This window comes from Bombina bombina, chromosome 10 (genome assembly GCF_027579735.1).
Source record: "Bombina bombina isolate aBomBom1 chromosome 10, aBomBom1.pri, whole genome shotgun sequence".
Taxonomy (NCBI): domain Eukaryota; kingdom Metazoa; phylum Chordata; class Amphibia; order Anura; family Bombinatoridae; genus Bombina; species Bombina bombina.
Window position 1 is genome coordinate 68,752,748 of NC_069508.1, and position 19,053 is coordinate 68,771,800.

A 19,053-nucleotide genomic window follows, 5' to 3' on the forward strand; every position below is an offset into this window, starting at 1 on the left:
AAAAAAATCCCACCGACTTCTGACTTCAGCTCAGCGTTTAAGCTGCCACCCTCAGAGCTCGGTGAGTCCGACTGACTACTGCCCGCGCTGCAAACACACTGCTGTCCCACTCACTGGCTACACTTGCAGTCACGAGCTAATTAAGGAGACTACACGTGCAGTCAGGAGCCAATGTGCCGCCAAATCTGCCAATGGTAATAGTTTCAGTTCCCGCTAAGCTGCGCCAATTGGTTAAGATGATCTGTGACCCACTAGGTATCGATCACGTGTCAACCATGTGATATGCGTAGCAGGCAGGTGGAAAGTCAGAAACCAAAAAACAATTTAAAAAAAAAAAAAAAATTTAAAAAATTTGCGCTGAAGCAGGGACATACCTACACACTGCTGCCGACACACAGTTTGGAAAGCATGGAGTTACACTATCTAATTAAAATTATTCAGAAAAAATATTGCCCAAAAAAGTTATAAGAGCTCAAACATATGAGGTCTCAGGTGATACAAAAAAAATAAATGGCAGGCAAAGGGCTTTAAAGTAATACTTAACTTTTAATAAAGGTTTAAATATGTATTTACTGTAAATATTTCACATTCCAATGAATGAAATATTCATATTTTCATGTTGGGATAGTGCAAATGAGAATGAGGGAGGGGTGGGTTTTTTGCTCCATTGACTTCTATGGGGGAATACGTGAACGCTCACTCAATATTCTAAATTTTGTATTTTTGTGCTCTTCGTTTAGAGCAAGAGCGAAAACCGTTTACTTTCAACTTCTTACTAGAACTCGTCAACTGTCCCACAGTGTTTAGAAACATTCTAATGTACTTATTTAACATTTAGCTATTTCTCTGTCTTAATAATTGAAACTTGTCCCCTGTTTATGAAGTAGGCTTATAGTTAGACACGTGTCAAGAGCATTATGTGGCAGCAGATTTTTTATTTATATATATACATTTATTTTATAATTATTAATATTATTTAAGCACACATTAGATGGTAAAGGCTGTGTGTATTATTAGATAAAGATTGAGCTTAGGTAACGCAAAATTCCTGTTTTTGGTTATGTGTTATACCCTGATAAATTAAGTACAAACACTGGAGAACTCCTATGTTTATTGTATCTCTATTTTCCAGGAAGGTGAAAGGAGGGAACATTGATGTCCACCCAAGTGAGAAAGCCCTTGTCGTACATTATGAAGTGGAAGCTACGATCCTTGGAGAGATGGGCGACCCTATGCTTGGGGAGCGCAAGGAATGCCAAAAAATGTAAGTTACAATTTGTAATTTAAGTTGTAATGTAAATATTGAATAATTATTGATAGGTTAAGATTCAGAGAAGATTCACATAGGCCCCTGGTCACACACAGGAAATTAAAATGTGAGGCAAGAATTAAACATTTTATCTGGAAATAAAATGGCAAACATAAATATCCAGAAGAAAAGCAGTAATAATTCAGACTAGAGTCCATATTCAGCGAATCTGAGATCAAGGAAAGAACACTCAAATTGATGCTAAACCAACACTACATTGTTGCTGCGATGCCAATACTGTCACCAGTTATAGCAGAAAAGCGTTGCAACACCAATTTTGCTCATAGCATTAAAAATGACAATCAGCTGGTAGATGTTTGCCACATAAATAAATAAACAAACTACATGGAAACATGGCGTTAGCTGCCAGCATACAACCATACCTATGACAAGAGTTACCAAGAAATTCTAGCTAGCGATTGTCAGCTCAAGGTTTTTTTGGGGGGTCAGTTTTACTTGGCATTAAGATGCAGCTACAGTTACCAGCGTTTGTAAACCCTGTGGAATTACCTGAATTTCTGTACTGATTGTTCATGCCGTGTGTTCTAATCTTCATCTAAGTCACAATTACAGACAATCAGAATCTGACTATATGAATAACTCACCAACAGTTGTCCTTTTATTGACATTGACTTATCATTCACAGTGAGGCTGGAAAAAGTAAGTGAGCCCTTGAATTTAGTGACTTGTAGATTCTCGTTTAGCAGCAACAACCTCAACCAAATGTTTTTTGTAGCTGCTTGTAAGACTTGTACATAGCTGGACATCCAAGGCCATTCCTTTTATCAATATCCAATATTTAAGGAATGATTAATACATTAATTTGTTCTTATGGTCTAAAGGAGCAAATTCCTACTGGGACGCAGTACCATTGTCCTCAATTTTACTTTTTTGGGGTTTACATTTTTTTGTCATCCAAGATTATTTAAAGGGGCATGATACCCAAATGTTTTCTTTCAGATAGAATCTGAGTGGAGAGCTGTAGATCATCAGGCCCATGATGAGGTGGTGTCACAGCCGTAGACAGATGCCTGCCCACACAAATTCAAGCAGCTGAGTAGATACAAACATATTACAGAGTTATGTAATTTCAGCTAAATATATTTTTTTAGACATTATTATTATAAATTATTTTAGAAGTTTAATTTATTTTGGGAGTCTGGTTTGGTGCCTTGGTTTAAGCTGCATGAACTATCACTTTTAGCCCAGGAAACTGATATCAAACTAGCTCATTTGCTGGTTTATTAATGGCCACAAACTTTCTCTTTGCACCAGGTTTGACTTTTGTAGCAAATTATTGTTATCAGTGCAAGATATTTAAAATGCCGGGACCACCACCGTTTCTTTATCACTTTAAACAATGACTGGTCTACCCATTATTGGAATACTGTATTGGCTAAATACAATGAAATCTGCCAAACTCAATTTCCTATGAGCCTGATTTCATGACTACACTCTGCAATAGGAGGCTCAAAGTAAGAGGTCTATATACTCAGGAGCCATACTCACCAACTTTTTTTGGAGTTTATGACAGCACCACTGCCATGGCAACAATACTAAATGCTCACATGAGCTCTATTAAGAGAAGGATAGATGCCCTTGAAGACCCACATATAAGGGAATAAGCTATGAGTATGTATATGGTGAAATTGATCAACTGCAGGACCACATCAAATATTTGTTTAAAAAGCTAATCCTAGACATCAACTGTTTTGTATTTTATAGACTCTGCACATAATCCCTTCACCATGTGAACCTTCTGGGTGTTTCTTTGTTTATACATTTTTCTAAAATTGCAAAAATAAAATCGTCTGAAACACTTAAAACTTGTTTCCAGATCAATTGTTGCAAGGCTTAGACTTTATTGCTTTCATTACTGTTTTCTGTAATTATATTTAAGCTTCATGAGGGCAGTGTTCTCCCCAGGACTGTTTAATGGGTGCATCGCCTGGCTAAAATGTTAGCCAATATTAAAGGGACAGTCTACACTAAAATTGTTATTGTTTGAAAAGATCGATAATCCCTTTACTACCCATTCCCCAGTTTTGCACAACCAATATTGTTATAGTAATATACTTTATAATATTTAATCCTTTAACGCTTAAAACTTATAGTATGCAATGTGCAATCTACTCATTTACATATCAGTCTTGCCGATTTACGACCGAAGGCTTCATCTCCTGATCAGCTTTCTGAGCCATTAAAGAACCAATCTGATCAAACCTCCTGTATACTAAAATGCTTTTTTACATTCTTTTTTATTTTATTATTGTGTGTAGTTCCTACATCAATTGTTGGGGTACATTATCTGTATTTTAACTAGATATTGGATGAATGATTTTACTCTGATAATCATCTTTAGAAGTATATTAAAGGGACACAAAACCCAATTTATTTTTTCATGGTTCAGATATGGGAATACAATTTTAAAAACATTGCGATTTATGTTTATTATTTAATTTGCTTCATTCTTCAGATATCCTCTGTTAAAGAAATATCAATGCACATGGATGAGCCATTCACACGAGGCATCTATGTACAGCCACGAATCGGCAGCTAATGAGCCTATTTAGATATGCTTTAAAACAAAAGATATAAAGGGAAAGTTGTTTAAAATTGTATGGTCTTTCTAAATCATTAAAGAAACAATTTGGGTTTCATGTCCCTTTAATACGAGTACTAGGTTGCATATGATTTTGTTAATAAAGGGAGAATATATATTATGTTAAAGGGACAGATATAGATGTTTTAATAGTTCTTCAATTAAAAACAGAATATCTTTGTTCATTATCTACTTTCCTGGAACCTGGTTTGTCCATGGTTGGTCTATTTCTATTCATCAAGATCATCTCGATCATCTCTTCTTCCTCAAGTTTGCTGCTGAAGAGCTTCATTTGTAGGTTGCAGTTTTGTCTTTTAGTCAGGGCACAACTCGTGTGTTCACCAAAGTTCCAGTTGCTTCTCAAGCAAAAATATACATCGTTGTACAGACCTTGTCTGCAGGCGAGCAGCGCATTATTAATCTGTTGTGGTGCTTTAATTTTTAGAGTTTTTCTTGGAAGGTTCATTCTGTCAAATGTTTCATTCCTTCAAGTAAGGTTGTGTTTTTTGGGATTATCTAGATACATCTTACAGAAAATGCTATAAAACTGTCACTCTTAAAGTATAAGTAAATCCTAGCGTTTTACAAATGCTAGGATTTGCTATTGAAACAAATAAAGGGCACTTTCATTCATGAAGTATAAGATACTTCATGTAGAAAGCACATTTATTTGTTTGCTACAGCAGCACATGGCTAAAGTGGTGACATTTTCACCTCTTAGCCAATAGCCGTGCGGTAAATCCGGCTCCCATGGGCGCCAAGCCTGATTTACCGCACGGCTATTGGCTAAGAGGTGAAAACGTCACCTCTTAGCAAATAAAATTTTGAGCCGTCGGCTGCTGTAGCAGCTAAGAACGGCAATCGATTGAAACAAATAAAGGAGCTTTCTACATGAAGTATCTTATAATTCATGAATGAAAGCCCCCTTTATTTGTTTCAATAGTCAATCTTAGCATTTGTAAAATGCCCTTTTCTCCTGTTAAGTGTAGTCAGTCCACGGGTCATCATTACTTCTGGGATATTAACTCCTCCCCAACAGGAAGTGCAAGAGGATCACCCAAGCAGAGCTGTTATATAGCTCCTCCCCTCTACGTCACACCCAGTCATTCTCTTGCACCCAACTAATAGATAGGATGTGTGAGAGGACTGTGGTGATTATACTTAGTTTTTATATCTTCAATCAAAAGTTTGTTATTTTAAAACAGCACCGGAGTGTGTTGTTCCTTCTCAGGTAGAATTTGAAGAAGAATCTACCTGAGTTTTTGTATGATTTTAGCCGGCGTAGCTAAGATTCATTTTGCTGTTCTCGGCCATTCTGAGGAGTGAGGTAAACTTCAGATCAAGGGACAGCGGGCAGGTTCACCTGCAAAGAGGTATGTTGCAGTATATTATTTTCTGAGGAATGGAATTGACTGAGAAAATACTGCCAATACCGATATAATGTAAGTTCAGCCTTAAATGCAGTAGTAGTAACTGGTATCAGGCTGTTATGTATATATGTTTACACTTCAGTATTCTGGGGAATAGCACTTCACTGGGATAATACTGTATGCATATAACTTTTAGCCTAACTTGCAGTGGGAACGACTAGCAGCAGGCTTTTTAATAACACTTCATTTTATTTGATTTTAAACGTTTTGCTGGCATGTTAAATCGTTTATTTATCTGAGGTACTGGGTGAAAAATTGTTTTGGGCACTGTTTTTCCACTTGGCTGTCGTTTATTTTAATTTAAGACAGTTCACTGAACTTCCCTCACTGTTGTGTGTGAGGGGGAGGGGCCTATTTTGGCGCTTTTGCTACGCATCAGAAATTCAGTCACAAGTCTGTTTCCTTCCCTGCATGATCCGGATCGTCTCTACAGAGCTCAAGGGTCTTCAAAAATTATTTTGAGGGAGGTAATCACTCACAGCAGACCTGTGAGATTGTGCTTTGACTGTGATTAAAAAAAAAAAAAAAAAAAAAAAAAAAAAAAAAGTTTATATTTTGTACATTTTTTCTGCTATTTAAGGGTTAGTTATCCATTGCTAATGGGGGCAATCCTTTGCTAAATTTGTGCTTTTACCGGGAAAAATTTGATTTTATTGTTTCTCCGGTTCATTGTTATTCAACTGTCATAGTTTTTTTCTGTGCTTCTTAAAGGCACAGTACGTTTTTTCATATTACTTGTAAATTGAGTTGAAAAGTATTTCCAAGCTTGCTAGTTTAATTGCTAGTGTGTTAAACATGTCTGACTCAGAGGAATATCTCTGTGCTATATGTGCAAAAGCCAAGGTGGAGCCCAATAGAAATTTATGTACTAATTGCATTGATGCTACTTTAAATAAAAGTCAATCTGTACAAATTGAACATCATTCACCAAACAACGAGGGGGAAGTTATGCCGACTAACTTGCCTCAAGTGTCAGTACCTGCATCTCCCGCTCGGGAGGTGCGTGATATTGTAACGCCGAGTACTTCAGGGCGGCCATTACAAATCACATTACAGGACATGGCTAATGTTATGACTGAAGTTTTGTCTAAATTACCAGAACTTAGAGGTAAGCGAGATCACTCTGGGGTGAGAACAGAGTGCGCTGATAATAATAGGGCCATGTCAGATACTGCGTCACAATTTGCAGAACATGAGGACGGAGAGCTTCAATCTGCAGGTGACGGATCTGATCCAAATTGAGTGGATTCAGACATTTCAAATTTTAAGTTTAAGCTAGAAAACCTCCGTGTACTGCTAGGGGAGGTATTAGCGGCTCTGAATGATTGTAACACCGTTGCAATTCCAGAGAAATTATGTAGGCTGGATAGATACTATGCGGTACCGGCGAGTACTGACGTATTTCCTATACCTAAGAGGCTTACAGAGATAATTACTAAGGAGTGGGATAGGCCCGGTGTACCCTTTCCCCCCCTCCTGTATTTAGAAAAATGTTTCCAATAGACGCCACCACACGGGACTTATGGCAGATGGTCCCTAAGGTGGAGGGAGCGGTTTCTACTCTGGCTAAGCGTACCACTATCCCGGTGGAGGATAACTGTGCCTTTTCAGATCCAATGGATAAAAAATTAGAGGGTTACCTTAAGAAAATGTTTGTTCAACAAGGTTTTATATTGCAACCCCTTGCATGTATTGCGTCTGTCACGGCTGCGGCCGCATTTTGGTCCGAGTCTCTGGAAGAGACTCTTGACTCAATAACTATAGATGAGATTTCAAATAAGCTTAAAACCCTTAAGCTAGCTAATTCATTTATTTCAGATGCCGTAGTACATTTAACTAAACTTACGGCTAAGAATTCCGGATTCGCCATTCAGGCACGTAGAGCACTGTGGCTAAAATCCTGGTCAGCTGATGTTACTTCTAAATCTAAATTACTTAACATACCTTTCAAAGGGCAGACCTTATTCGGGCCCGGTTTGAAAGAAATTATCGCTGACATTACAGGAGGTAAAGGCCATGCCCTGCCTCAAGACAGAGCCAAACCTAGGGCTAGACAGTCTAATTTTCGTGCCTTTCGTAGCTTCAAGGCAGGAGCAGCATCAACTTCCTCTGCACCAAAACAGGAAGGAGCTGTTGCTCGCTACAGACAAGGCTGGAAACCTAACCAGTCCTGGAACAAGGGCAAGCAGGCCAGAAAACCTGCTGCTGCCCCTAAGACAGCATGAATTGAGGGCCCCCGATCCGGGAACGGATCTAGTGGGGGGCAGACTCTCTCTCTTCGCCCAGGCTTGGGCAAGAGATGTCCAGGATCCCTGGGCTTTAGAGATCATATCTCAGGGATATCTTCTGGACTTCAAGATCTCTCCCCCAAAAGGGAGATTTCATCTTTCAAGGTTGTCAACAAACCAAATAAAGAAAGAGGCGTTTCTACGCTGTGTACAAGATCTCTTACTAATGGGAGTGATACACCCGGTTCCGCGGTCGGAGCACGGACAGGGGTTTTACTCAAATCTGTTTGTGGTTCCCAAGAAAGAAGGAACCTTCAGACCAATCTTGGATTTAAAGATCCTAAACAAATTCCTAAGAGTTCCATCGTTCAAAATGGAAACTATTCGGACAATCTTACCCATGATCCAAAAGGGTCAGTACATGACCACAGTGGATTTAAAGGACGCTTACCTTCACATACCGATTCACAAAGATCATTACCGGTATCTAAGGTTTGCCTTCCTAGACAGGCATTACCAGTTTGTAGCTCTTCCATTCGGATTGGCTACGGCTCCAAGAATCTTCACAAAGGTTCTGGGCGCTCTTCTGGCGGTACTAAGACCGCGAGGAATTTCGGTGGCTCCGTACCTAGACGACATTCTGATACAAGCGTCAAGCTTTCAAACTGCCAAGTCTCATACAGAGTTAGTACTGGCATTTCTAAGGTCGCATGGGTGGAAGGTGAACGAAAAGAAGAGTTCTCTCTTTCCACTCACAAGAGTTCCCTTCTTGGGGACTCTTATAGATTCTGTAGAAATGAAGATCTACCTGACAGAAGACAGGTTAACAAAGCTTCAAAATGCTTGCCGTGTCCTTCATTCCATTCAACACCCGTCAGTGGCTCAATGCATGGAGGTAATCGGCTTAATGGTAGCGGCAATGGACATAGTACCCTTTGCACGCTTACATCTCAGACCGCTGCAATTGTGCATGCTAAGTCAGTGGAATGGGGATTACTCAGATTTGTCCCCTACTCTGAATCTGGATCAAGAGACCAGAAATTCTCTTCTATGGTGGCTTTCTCGGCCACATCTGTCCAGGGGGATGCCTTTCAGCAGGCCAGATTGGACAATTGTAACAACAGACGCCAGCCTACTAGGTTGGGGCGCTGTCTGGAATTTCCTGAAGGCTCAGGGATCATGGACTCAGGAGGAGAGTCTCCTTCCAATAAACATTCTGGAATTGAGAGCAGTTCTCAATGCCCTTCTGGCTTGGCCTCAGTTAACAACTCGGGGGTTCATCAGGTTTCAGTCGGACAACATCACGACTGTAGCTTACATCAACCATCAAGGAGGGACAAGAAGCTCCCTAGCGATGATGGAAGTATCAAAGATAATTCGCTGGGCAGAGTCTCACTCTTGCCACCTGTCAGCGATCCACATTCCAGGAGTGGAGAACTGGGAGGCGGATTTCCTAAGTCGCCAGACTTTTCATCCGGGGGAGTGGGAACTTCATCCGGAGGTCTTTGCCCAAATACTTCGACGTTGGGGCAAACCAGAGATAGATCTCATGGCGTCTCGCCAGAACGCCAAGCTTCCTTGTTACGGGTCCAGGTCCAGGGACCCGGGAGCGGTCCTAGTAGATGCTTTGACAGCACCTTGGACCTTCGGGATGGCCTATGTGTTTCCACCCTTCCCGATGCTTCCGCGATTGATTGCCAGAATCAAACAGGAGAGAGCATCGGTGATTCTAATAGCGCCTGCGTGGCCACGCAGGACCTGGTATGCAGATCTAGTGGACATGTCATCCTGTCCACCTTGGTCTCTGCCTCTGAGACAGGACCTTCTAATTCAGGGTCCTTTCAAACATCAAAATCTAATTTCTCTGAAGCTGACTGCTTGGAAATTGAACGCTTGATTTTATCAAAGCGTGGATTTTGGAGTCTGTAATTGATACCTTAATACAGGCTAGGAAACCTGTTACCAGAAAGATTTACCATAAAATATGGCGTAAATACTTACATTGGTGCGAATCCAACAGTTACTCATGGAGTAAGGTTAGGATTCCTAGGATATTGTCTTTTCTACAAGAAGGTTTAGAAAATGGTTTATCTGCTAGTTCCTTAAAGGGACAGATCTCAGCTCTGTCCATTCTTTTACACAAACGTCTGTCAGAAGTTCCAGACGTTCAGGCTTTTTGTCAGGCTTTGGCCAGGATTAAGCCTGTGTTTAAAACTGTTGCTCCTCCATGGAGCTTAAATTTAGTTCTTAACGTTTTACAGGGTGTTCCGTTTGAACCCCTTCATTCCATTGATATTAAGTTGTTATCTTGGAAAGTTCTGTTTTTAATGGCTATTTCCTCGGCTCGAAGAGTCTCTGAGTTATCGGCCTTACATTGTGATTCTCCTTATCTGATTTTTCATTCAGACAAGGTAGTTCTGAGGACTAAACCTGGGTTCTTACCTAAGGTAGTCACTAATAGGAATATCAATTAAGAGATTGTTGTTCCATCATTGTGTCCTAACCCTTCTTCAAAGAAGGAACGACTTCTACACAATCTGGATGTAGTTCGTGCCCTGAAATTTTATTTACAGGCAACTAAAGATTTTCGCCAAACTTCTTCCCTGTTTGTCGTTTATTCTGGACAGAGGAGAGGTCAAAAAGCTTCTGCTACCTCTCTCTCTTTCTGGCTTCGTAGCATAATACGTTTAGCCTATGAGACTGCTGGACAGCAGCCTCCTGAAAGAATTACAGCTCATTCTACTAGAGCTGTGGCTTCCACTTGGGCCTTTAAGAATGAGGCATCTGTTGAACAGATTTGCAAGGCTGCAACTTGGTCTTCTCTTCATACTTTTTCCAAATTTTACAAATTTGACACTTTTGCTTCTTCGGAGGCTGTTTTTGGGAGAAAGGTTCTTCAGGCAGTGGTCCCTTCCGTATAAAGATCCTGCCTGTCCCTCCCGTCATCCGTGTACTTTAGCTTTGGTATTGGTATCCCAGAAGTAATGATGACCCGTGGACTGACTACACTTAACAGGAGAAAACATAATTTATGCTTACCTGATAAATTCCTTTCTCCTGTAGTGTAGTCAGTCCACGGCCCGCCCTGTTTTTTATGGCAGGTCTAAATTTTTAAATTATACTCCAGTCACCACTGCACCCTTTAGCTTCTCCTTTCTCGTTGGTTCTCGGTCGAATGACTGGGTGTGACGTAGAGGGGAGGAGCTATATAGCAGCTCTGCTTGGGTGATCCTCTTGCACTTCCTGTTGGGGAGGAGTTAATATCCCAGAAGTAATGATGACCCGTGGACTGACTACACTACAGGAGAAAGGAATTTATGAGGTAAGCATAAATTATGTTTTTTGGTTCAGCACCTGGGTAGTGCTTGCTTATTGGTGGCTAAATTGTATGCTCTATGTGAATCATGAAAGCTCCTAACAACCTCACTTCCAACTACATTTCCTCGCTTATCGCCAAATACTCCTCAAATTGCCTTCTTAAATTAACTTGTTTGTTCCTTTTATTACTAATTCCCTCTTCCACCTCCAATACATCAACTGTTACTGCAGTGTCGCCAACCTTGTGTAGCTCAAGTGCCCTTTAAAAAAATCATATATTTAGATTCTGTGAAAGGTTCTCATCTTCCTAACTGACAAAATAAACCTTGATCTGCCTTGTCTCATGGTTTCAGCAAAGATGTGGTCACAATCTGCCTTGTCCCTTCAACCTATCAACCTGACGCCTTAAAGCTCCTCGGAGGAGGGGTCTCCTCCATTTTTCTCCTTTTTTTAAAAAATTAATTTTGTTTAGTCTGTTTTATGCATTTTGTATTCTTTTATAATGAAGCTTTGAAAATAAAGTATAATCATAATATAAATATTTTATTATCCAGTATTTTTTCTAATGTTCAATTTTTTTTCGTTGAAGTAGGCATTTTTTTTTAAATTTAAACTAATGATGTTAGTTCGTAATTATTTTTTGTTGTTGTACTGCTCTTTACTATTGTAGAATTTTTGTGTCTTATATATAATAGAATCATTTGTACTTGGTTTGATTCTGTATTTTTATTTTACTTTATATATGTTAAATGTTGTGCAATATTAAACTGGCATTATTATATATAATTTCTCTTGTAAGATGTATCTAGTCCACGGATTCATCCTTTACTTGTGGGATATTCTCCTTCCCAACAGGAAGTGGCAAAGAGAGCACACAGCAGAGCTGTCCATATAGCTCCCCCTCTAGCTCCACCCCCCAGTCATTCTCTTTGCCGGCTCTAAGCAATCGGAAGGGTAAAGTGAATGTGGTGTTAGAATTGTAGTTTTTATTTTCTACAAGCAAGAGTTTGTTATTTTAAATGGTACCGGTGTGTACTATTTACTCTCTAGCAGATAGGAGATGAAGATTTCTGCAGGGAGGAAGATGATTTTAGGATGTTGTAACTAAAATCCACTGCTGTTCCCACACAGGACTGAGGAGTACAAGAGAACTTTTGAAGGTTAGGCTGCAATAAGGTATGTTCAGTCATTTATTTCTAGACAAGACTGCGATAATGCTTGAAAAGACTGTTAATATCCCATGAGGGAAGGGTAAGCTGTATTCAGAGACTAAGTATGGAATTTCAAGCTTACATAACAGGGCTAGTTTATGCTGGTTGACACTACTTCAGGGCAAACGGTTTTTATTGAAAATATCGTTTTTTGAGACACTTTGAAAGTTCCTTTGGGTTTCTTTCAGGGGTTGTTATCCACATGGCTATAACTAAAACACTTGGGAGTGTTTCTTTAGGCCTCACAAGCACCGGAGTGAGGTGGGAGGGGCCTAATTTCGCGCCTCAGATGTGCAGTTATATTGACTAGAAGTTCAGGCTGTTTCACATGGAGGGTCCTGCTGCAGTTTGAGGGCCTATAAGAAGCTTTTCCCCCACAAATCTGGTTCCTAAGGGCAGGTAGGGCCACAGCAGAGCTGTGGCAAGGTGCTGAAGTTTTTTAACCGTTTTTTTGGCTTACTGTCGATCCGGTTTGGGCATTAAGGGGTTAATCGTTTTTTATTGCTAGTCGTGCAATCTTACTAATACTTTAGGTACATACTGTAAAAATTTCGAAAAGTTTGCTGCATTTTTTCACTGTTTTGCAAAATTGTGTGCCTTTTTTTATCTCTTAAAGGCACAGTAACGTTTTTTTCAAAGTGTGTTTTTACTTGATTAAAGTGATTTCCAAGCCTGTTTGTATTACTACTAGTCTGTTAAACATGTCTGACACCAAGGAAAATCCTTGTTCAATGTGTTTAGAAGCCATGGTGGAACCCCCTCTCAGAATGTGTCCCACTTGTACTGATATGTCTATACACTTTAAAGAACATATTGTTGCACTTTAAAAATGTGGCCCAAGATGATTCTCAGACAGACGGTAACGAGGTTAGCCCGTCAACCTCTCCCCAAGTGTCACAACCAGTTACGCCCACTCAGGCGACGCCTAGCACCTCTAGTGCGTCTAACTCTTTTACCTTGCAAGATTTGGCGGCTGTTATGAATAATACCCTATCAGTGTTCTTATCTAAACTGCCCGTGTTACCTGCAAAGCGTGATAGCTCTGTTTTAAGAACAGATACTGAGCATTCTGACGCTTTAGTAGCCGTATCTGATATACCCTCACAACACTCTGAAGTGGGGGCGAGGGATGTGCTGTCTGAGGGAGAAATTTCAGATTCAGGAAAGGTTTCTCCTCAGACAGATTCAGATATGTTGGCTTTTAAATTTAAACTAGAACACCTCCGCTTATTGCTCAGGGAGGTATTAGTTACTCTGGATGACTGCGACCCTATGGTGGTTCCAGAGAAATTGTGTAAAATGGACAAGTACTAGAAGTTCCTGTTTACACTGATGTGTTCCCGGTCCCTAAGAGGATTGCGGATATCGTTATTAGGGAGTGGGATAGACCAGGTATTCCCTTCGTTCCCCCTCCTGTTTTTAAGAAGATGTTCCCCATATATAACCCCATGCGGGACTCGTGGCAGACGGTCCCTAAGGTGGAGGGGGCTGTTTCTTCACTTGCTAAACGCACAACTATACCAATTGAAGACAGTTGTGCTTTTAAAGACCCTATGGATAAAAAATTAGAGGGTTTACTTAAGAAAATTTTTGTTCAACAAGGTTTTCTTCTCCAACCTATTGCGTGCATTGTTCCTGTAACCTCTGCAGCTGCTTTCTGGTTCGAGGCGCTGGAAGATGCGCTCCAGACGGAGACCTCATATGAGGACATTATGGACAGAATTAAGGCTCTTAAGCTGGCTAATTCTTTTATCACAGATGCCGCTTTCCAACTAGCTAAGTTAGCGGCAAAGAACTCAGGTTTCGCCATTTTAGCGCGCAGGACGCTATGACTAAAGTCCTGGTCGGCCGATGTGTCGTCAAAATCCAAACTATTGAACATCCCTTTCAAAGGAAAGACCCTCTTCGGGCCTGAATTGAAAGAGATTATTTCAGAAATCACTGGGGGAAAAGGCCATGCTTTACCCCAGGACAAGTCCTTCAAGACAAAGAACAAACAAAATAATTTTCGTTCCTTTCGGAATTTCAGGAGCGGTCTCGCTTCATCCTCCCCTGCTGCAAAGCAAGAGGGTAACGCTTCACAACCCAGGGCAGCCTGGAAACCTTACCAGGGCTGGAGCAAGGGTAAACAGGCCAAGAAGCCTGCAGCTGCCTCCAAGACAGCATGATGGGGTAGCCCCAGATCCGGGACCGGATCTAGTAGGGGGCAGACTCTCTCTCTTCGCTCAGGCCTGGGCAAGAGATGTACATGATCCCTGGGCCTTAGAGATTGTATCCCAGGTATATCTTCTAGAATTCAAGGACTCCCCTCCAAGGGGAAGGTTCCACATTTCTCGTCTGTCTACAGACCAGACAAAGAAAGAGGCGTTCTTACGCTGTGTAGAAGACCTACATACAATGGGAGTGATCCACCCAGTTCCAATTGCAGAACAAGGGCTGGGTTTTTACTCAAACCTGTTTGTGGTTCCAAAGAAAGAAGGAACTTTCAGACCAATCCTGGATCTCAAAATTCTAAACAAATTCCTCAGAGTCCCATCATTCAAGATGGAGACCATTCGGACAATCTTACCAATGATCCAGGAGGGTCAATATATGACCACCGTTGATTTAAAGGATGCATATCTGCACATTCCTATCCACAAAGATCACCAGTTTCTCAGGTTCGCCTCTCTGGACAAGCATTACCAGTTGGTGGCTCTTCTTTTTGTGTTGGCCACTGCTCCCAGAATTTTCACAAAGGTGCTAGGGTCCCTCCTGGCGGTTCTAAAACCGCGGGGCATAGCAGTAGCGCCTTATCTAGACGACATCTTAATTCAGGCGTCGACTTTCCAAAGAGCCAAGTCTCACACGGAAATCGTATTGGCCTTTCTGAGGTCTCATGGGTGGAAGGTGAACATCAAAAAGAGTTCTCTCTCCCCCCTCACAAGAGTTACCATCCTAGGAACTCTGATAGACTCGGTAGATATGAAAATATTTCTGACGGAGGTCAGAAAGTTAAAACTCTTGACCACTTGCTGAGTCCTTCTTTCCATTCCTCGGCCATCTGTAGCTCAGTGCATGGAGACAATCGGACTAATGGTAGCGGCAATGGACATATAGTCCCTTTTGCACGGATACACCTCAGACCACTGCAACTATGCATGCTCAAACAGTGGAATGGGGATTATGCAGATTTGTCTCCTCAAATACAGCTGGACCAGGGGACCAGATATTCTCTTCTCTGGTGGTGGTCTCAGGATCACCTGTCTCAGGGAATGTTTCCGCAGACCAGAGTGGGTCATCGTAACGACCAACGCCAGTCTGTTGGGCTGGGGTGCAGTCTGGGACTCCCTGAAAGCTCAAGGCTTATGGTCTCGGGAAGAAGCTCTTCTCCCGATAAACGTTCTGGAACTGAGGGCGATATTCAACGCGCTTCAGGCATGGCCTCAGCTAGCTGCGGCCAAATTCATCAGATTTCAGTCGGACAACATCACGACTGTAGCTTACGTCAATCATCAAGGGGGAACAAGGAGTTCCCTAGCAATGACGGAGGTAACCAAAATAATCAGGTGGGCGGAGGATCACTCCTGCCATCTCTCAGCAATTCACATCCCAGGAGTAGACAACTGGGAGGCGGATTTTCTAAGTCGTCAGAATTTTCACCCGGGGGAGTGGGAACTCCACCCGGAGGTATTTGCCCAGCTGACTCAGCTATTGGGCACCCCAGAATTGGATCTGATGGCGTCCCGTCAGAACACCAAACTTCCTCTTTACGGGTCCAGGTCCCGGGATCCCCAGGCGGTGCTGATAGATGCTCTAGCAGCGCCTTGGTCCTTCAATCTGGCCTATGTTTTTCCACCGTTTCCTCTCCTCCCTCGTCTGGTTGCCAGAATCAAGCAGGAGAGGGCTTCGTTGGTTCTTATAGCGCCTGCGTGGCCACGCAGGACCTGGTATGCAGACCTAGTGGACATGTCATCTGTCCCACCATGGACACTACCAGTGAGGCAGGACCTTCTAATACAAGGTCCTTTCAAGCATCCAAATCTAATTTCTCTGCATCTGACTGCTTGGAGATTGAACGCCTAATTCTATCAAAGCGTGGTTTCTCTGAGTCGGTTATTGATACCCTGATTCAGGCTAGAAAGCCTGTCACCAGGAAAATCTACCATAAGATTTGGCAAAAATATCTTTTTTGGTGTGAATCCAAAGGTTACTCATGGAGTAAGATTAGGATTCCCAGGATATTGTCCTTTCTCCAAGAAGGATTGGAGAAAGGATTATCAGCTAGTTCCTTTAAAAGGACAGATATCTGCTTTGTCTATTCTTTTACACAAACGTCTGGCAGAGGTACCAGACGTTCAAACGTTTAGTCAGGCTTTAGTCAGAATCAAGCCTGTTTATAGACCTGTGACTCCGCCATGGAGTCTGAATTTAGTTCTTTCAGTTCTGCAAGGGGTTCCGTTTGAACCTTTACATTCCATAGATATTAAGCTTTTATCTTGGAAAGTTTTTTGTTTTTGGTAGCTATCTCTTCTGCTCGAAGCGTTTCAGTTATCTGCTTTACAGTGTGATTCACCTTACTTGGTTTTCCAGGCAGATAAGGTAGTTTTGCGTACCAAACCCGGTTTTCTTCCTAAGGTTGTATCTAATAAGAATATTAACCAGGAAATTGTTGTTCCTTCTCTGTGTCCTAATCCTCCTTCGAAGAAGGAACGTCTGTTACACAATCTTGATGTGGTTCGTGCTTTAAAGTTTTATTTACAAGCAACTAAGGATTTCAGACAAACACCTTCATTGTTTGTTATCTATTCTGGTAAGAGGAGAGGTCAGAAGGCGACTGCTACCTCTCTTTCCTTTTGGCTGAAAAGCATCATCCGTTTGGTCTATGAGACTGCTGGCCAGCAGCCTCCCGAAACAATTACTGCTCATTCTACCAGAGCAGTGGCTTCCACATGGGCTTTTAAAAATGAGTCTTCTGTTGAACAGATTTGTAAGGCAGCGACTTGGTCTTCGCTGCATACTTTTTCCAAATTTTCCAAATTCGATACTTTTGTTTCTTCGGAGGATATTTTTGGGAGAAAGGTTTTACAAGCAGTGGTGCCTTCCGTTTAAGGTACCTGTCTTGTTCCCTCCCTTCATCCGTGTCCTAAAGCTTTGGTATTGGTATCCCACAAGTAAAGGATGAATCCGTGGACTCGATACATCTTACAAGAGAAAACAGAATTTATGCTTACCTGATAAATTACTTTCTCTTGTGATGTATCGAGTCCACGGCCCGCCCTGGCTATTAAGTCAGGTAGTGTTTTTGTTTAAACTACAGTCACCACTGCACCCTATGGTTTCTCCTTTTTCTTCCTAACCTTCGGTCGAATGACTGGGGGGTGGAGCTAGAGGGGGAGCTATATGGACAGCTCTGCTGTGTGCTCTCTTTGCCACTTCCTGTTGGGAAGGAGAATATCCCACAAGTAAAGGATGAATCCGTGGACTCGATACATCACAAGAGAAAGTAATTTATCAGGTATGCATAAATTCTGTTTTTTCTTTTACAGTATTCGTCTGAAAAGCCTCAATGCAAATACAGATATATCCTCCCTTGCAAAAAAAGTTGTTGAAGAATGTAAGCTTATTCACTCATCTAAATTGCCAGAGATAGAACAGCTACTTTATTATTTGCAGAACCGCAGAGATGGATTAATAAGTAAAGGTAAGACTTTATAACTGCCATTTTCAATAATTTTTTGAGTTAAACCTAGAGACTTTACTGGTGAATATGTTTCTTAAATTTTCAAAACTCATTGCATTTCTTAACCCCTTCGCTACCGGGAATTTCAGAGAAAAACTTGACCAAAGTACTGGAGATTTTTTTAGCATTTTTGCTATCACTCTGATTAAACAGAAATAGAGCTTTTGATTTTTTCATTTTATCTATGAAAACTATATATATATATATTTTAAATTCGACAATCCAAGATATTTGATCTAGGCCCATTTTGGCATGTTAGATGCTACTAAATGGCCGCCAGATACCATCATATAAAAATAATTGTTAACTTTTTTGCATACTTTTGGTTTCTCACTGAAATTATTTACACACCACTTCTACAGCCATATGACAAATGGTTATAAAAGCTTCTCTGGGATCCCCTTTGTTCAGAAATAACACATACATGGCTTTGTCATTGCTTTTTTCACAATTAGAATGCCACGAATTACAGCTTGAAATTCCTGACAGTGAAGTCGTTAATCAATTAGCTTTCAAGGTTAATTTTTGATGCAGAGTAGAGATTACCCTCCCATCTGACACCTCCCACTCTCTTCCCTCCATCACCCCTACTGGTCATCACCATCTTAGGTATTGGCAGAAGGACTGCTAGTATGCGTTTTAGGCTTTTTTTTTTTTTTTTTTTTTTTTATTATTTTCCTTGCAGTGTAGTGATCCTACCTCAACCCTCACACCATTCTGCCCCCCCCCAACGGCTCTTTAACCCTCCCCCTCTTATTCTAGTGGTGGCCATCTTAGGTACTGGCAGAAAGTACCCAGTTTGTTTTTTCATTATTATTTTTAATTTATTTCAAACGTATTTTATTTATTTTCTGTAGTCTAGTGGCAACCCCTACCTCCCTGCGATCATTTATTTAGGGTGCCCCCTTCCAATTCCCATTTTACTTTAGTTTACCATCTCTCCCTTAAAAAAAAATATTCTGTAGTGTAGGGACACCCCCTCCCTCTTCCCTCCACCTCTGTGCCAGCACACGCGCCACTGTCTGTAAAGAACTGGTATCTGCCTTCATATGGTAACGGAGCACTGATTGTGCAGAGATAGGCCTGCAGCTTAAAGGGATAGAAAGGCCAAAATTGAAGCTTCAAATAGAAGAATTTTTACAATATTCTTCCATTATCAAAAATGCTTCTAGTAAAAGTCATTACAGTTTTATCAGCATATGCAGATATGCTTCGTGTGACTAGGGGATCAGG

At 41.2% G+C, this 19,053-nt stretch overlaps 1 protein-coding gene across 1 annotated transcript in view; it reads left to right on the top strand.

Moving 5' to 3' along the window:
* Nucleotides 1-19,053, top strand: part of KIFAP3 (kinesin associated protein 3) — a 479,627-nt gene that overhangs the window by 25,353 nt on the left and 435,221 nt on the right. The window contains 2 exon segments of the mRNA XM_053693102.1: nt 1,133-1,264; nt 17,627-17,781. Of these exon segments, the coding sequence (XP_053549077.1) occupies nt 1,133-1,264; nt 17,627-17,781 (287 nt within the window).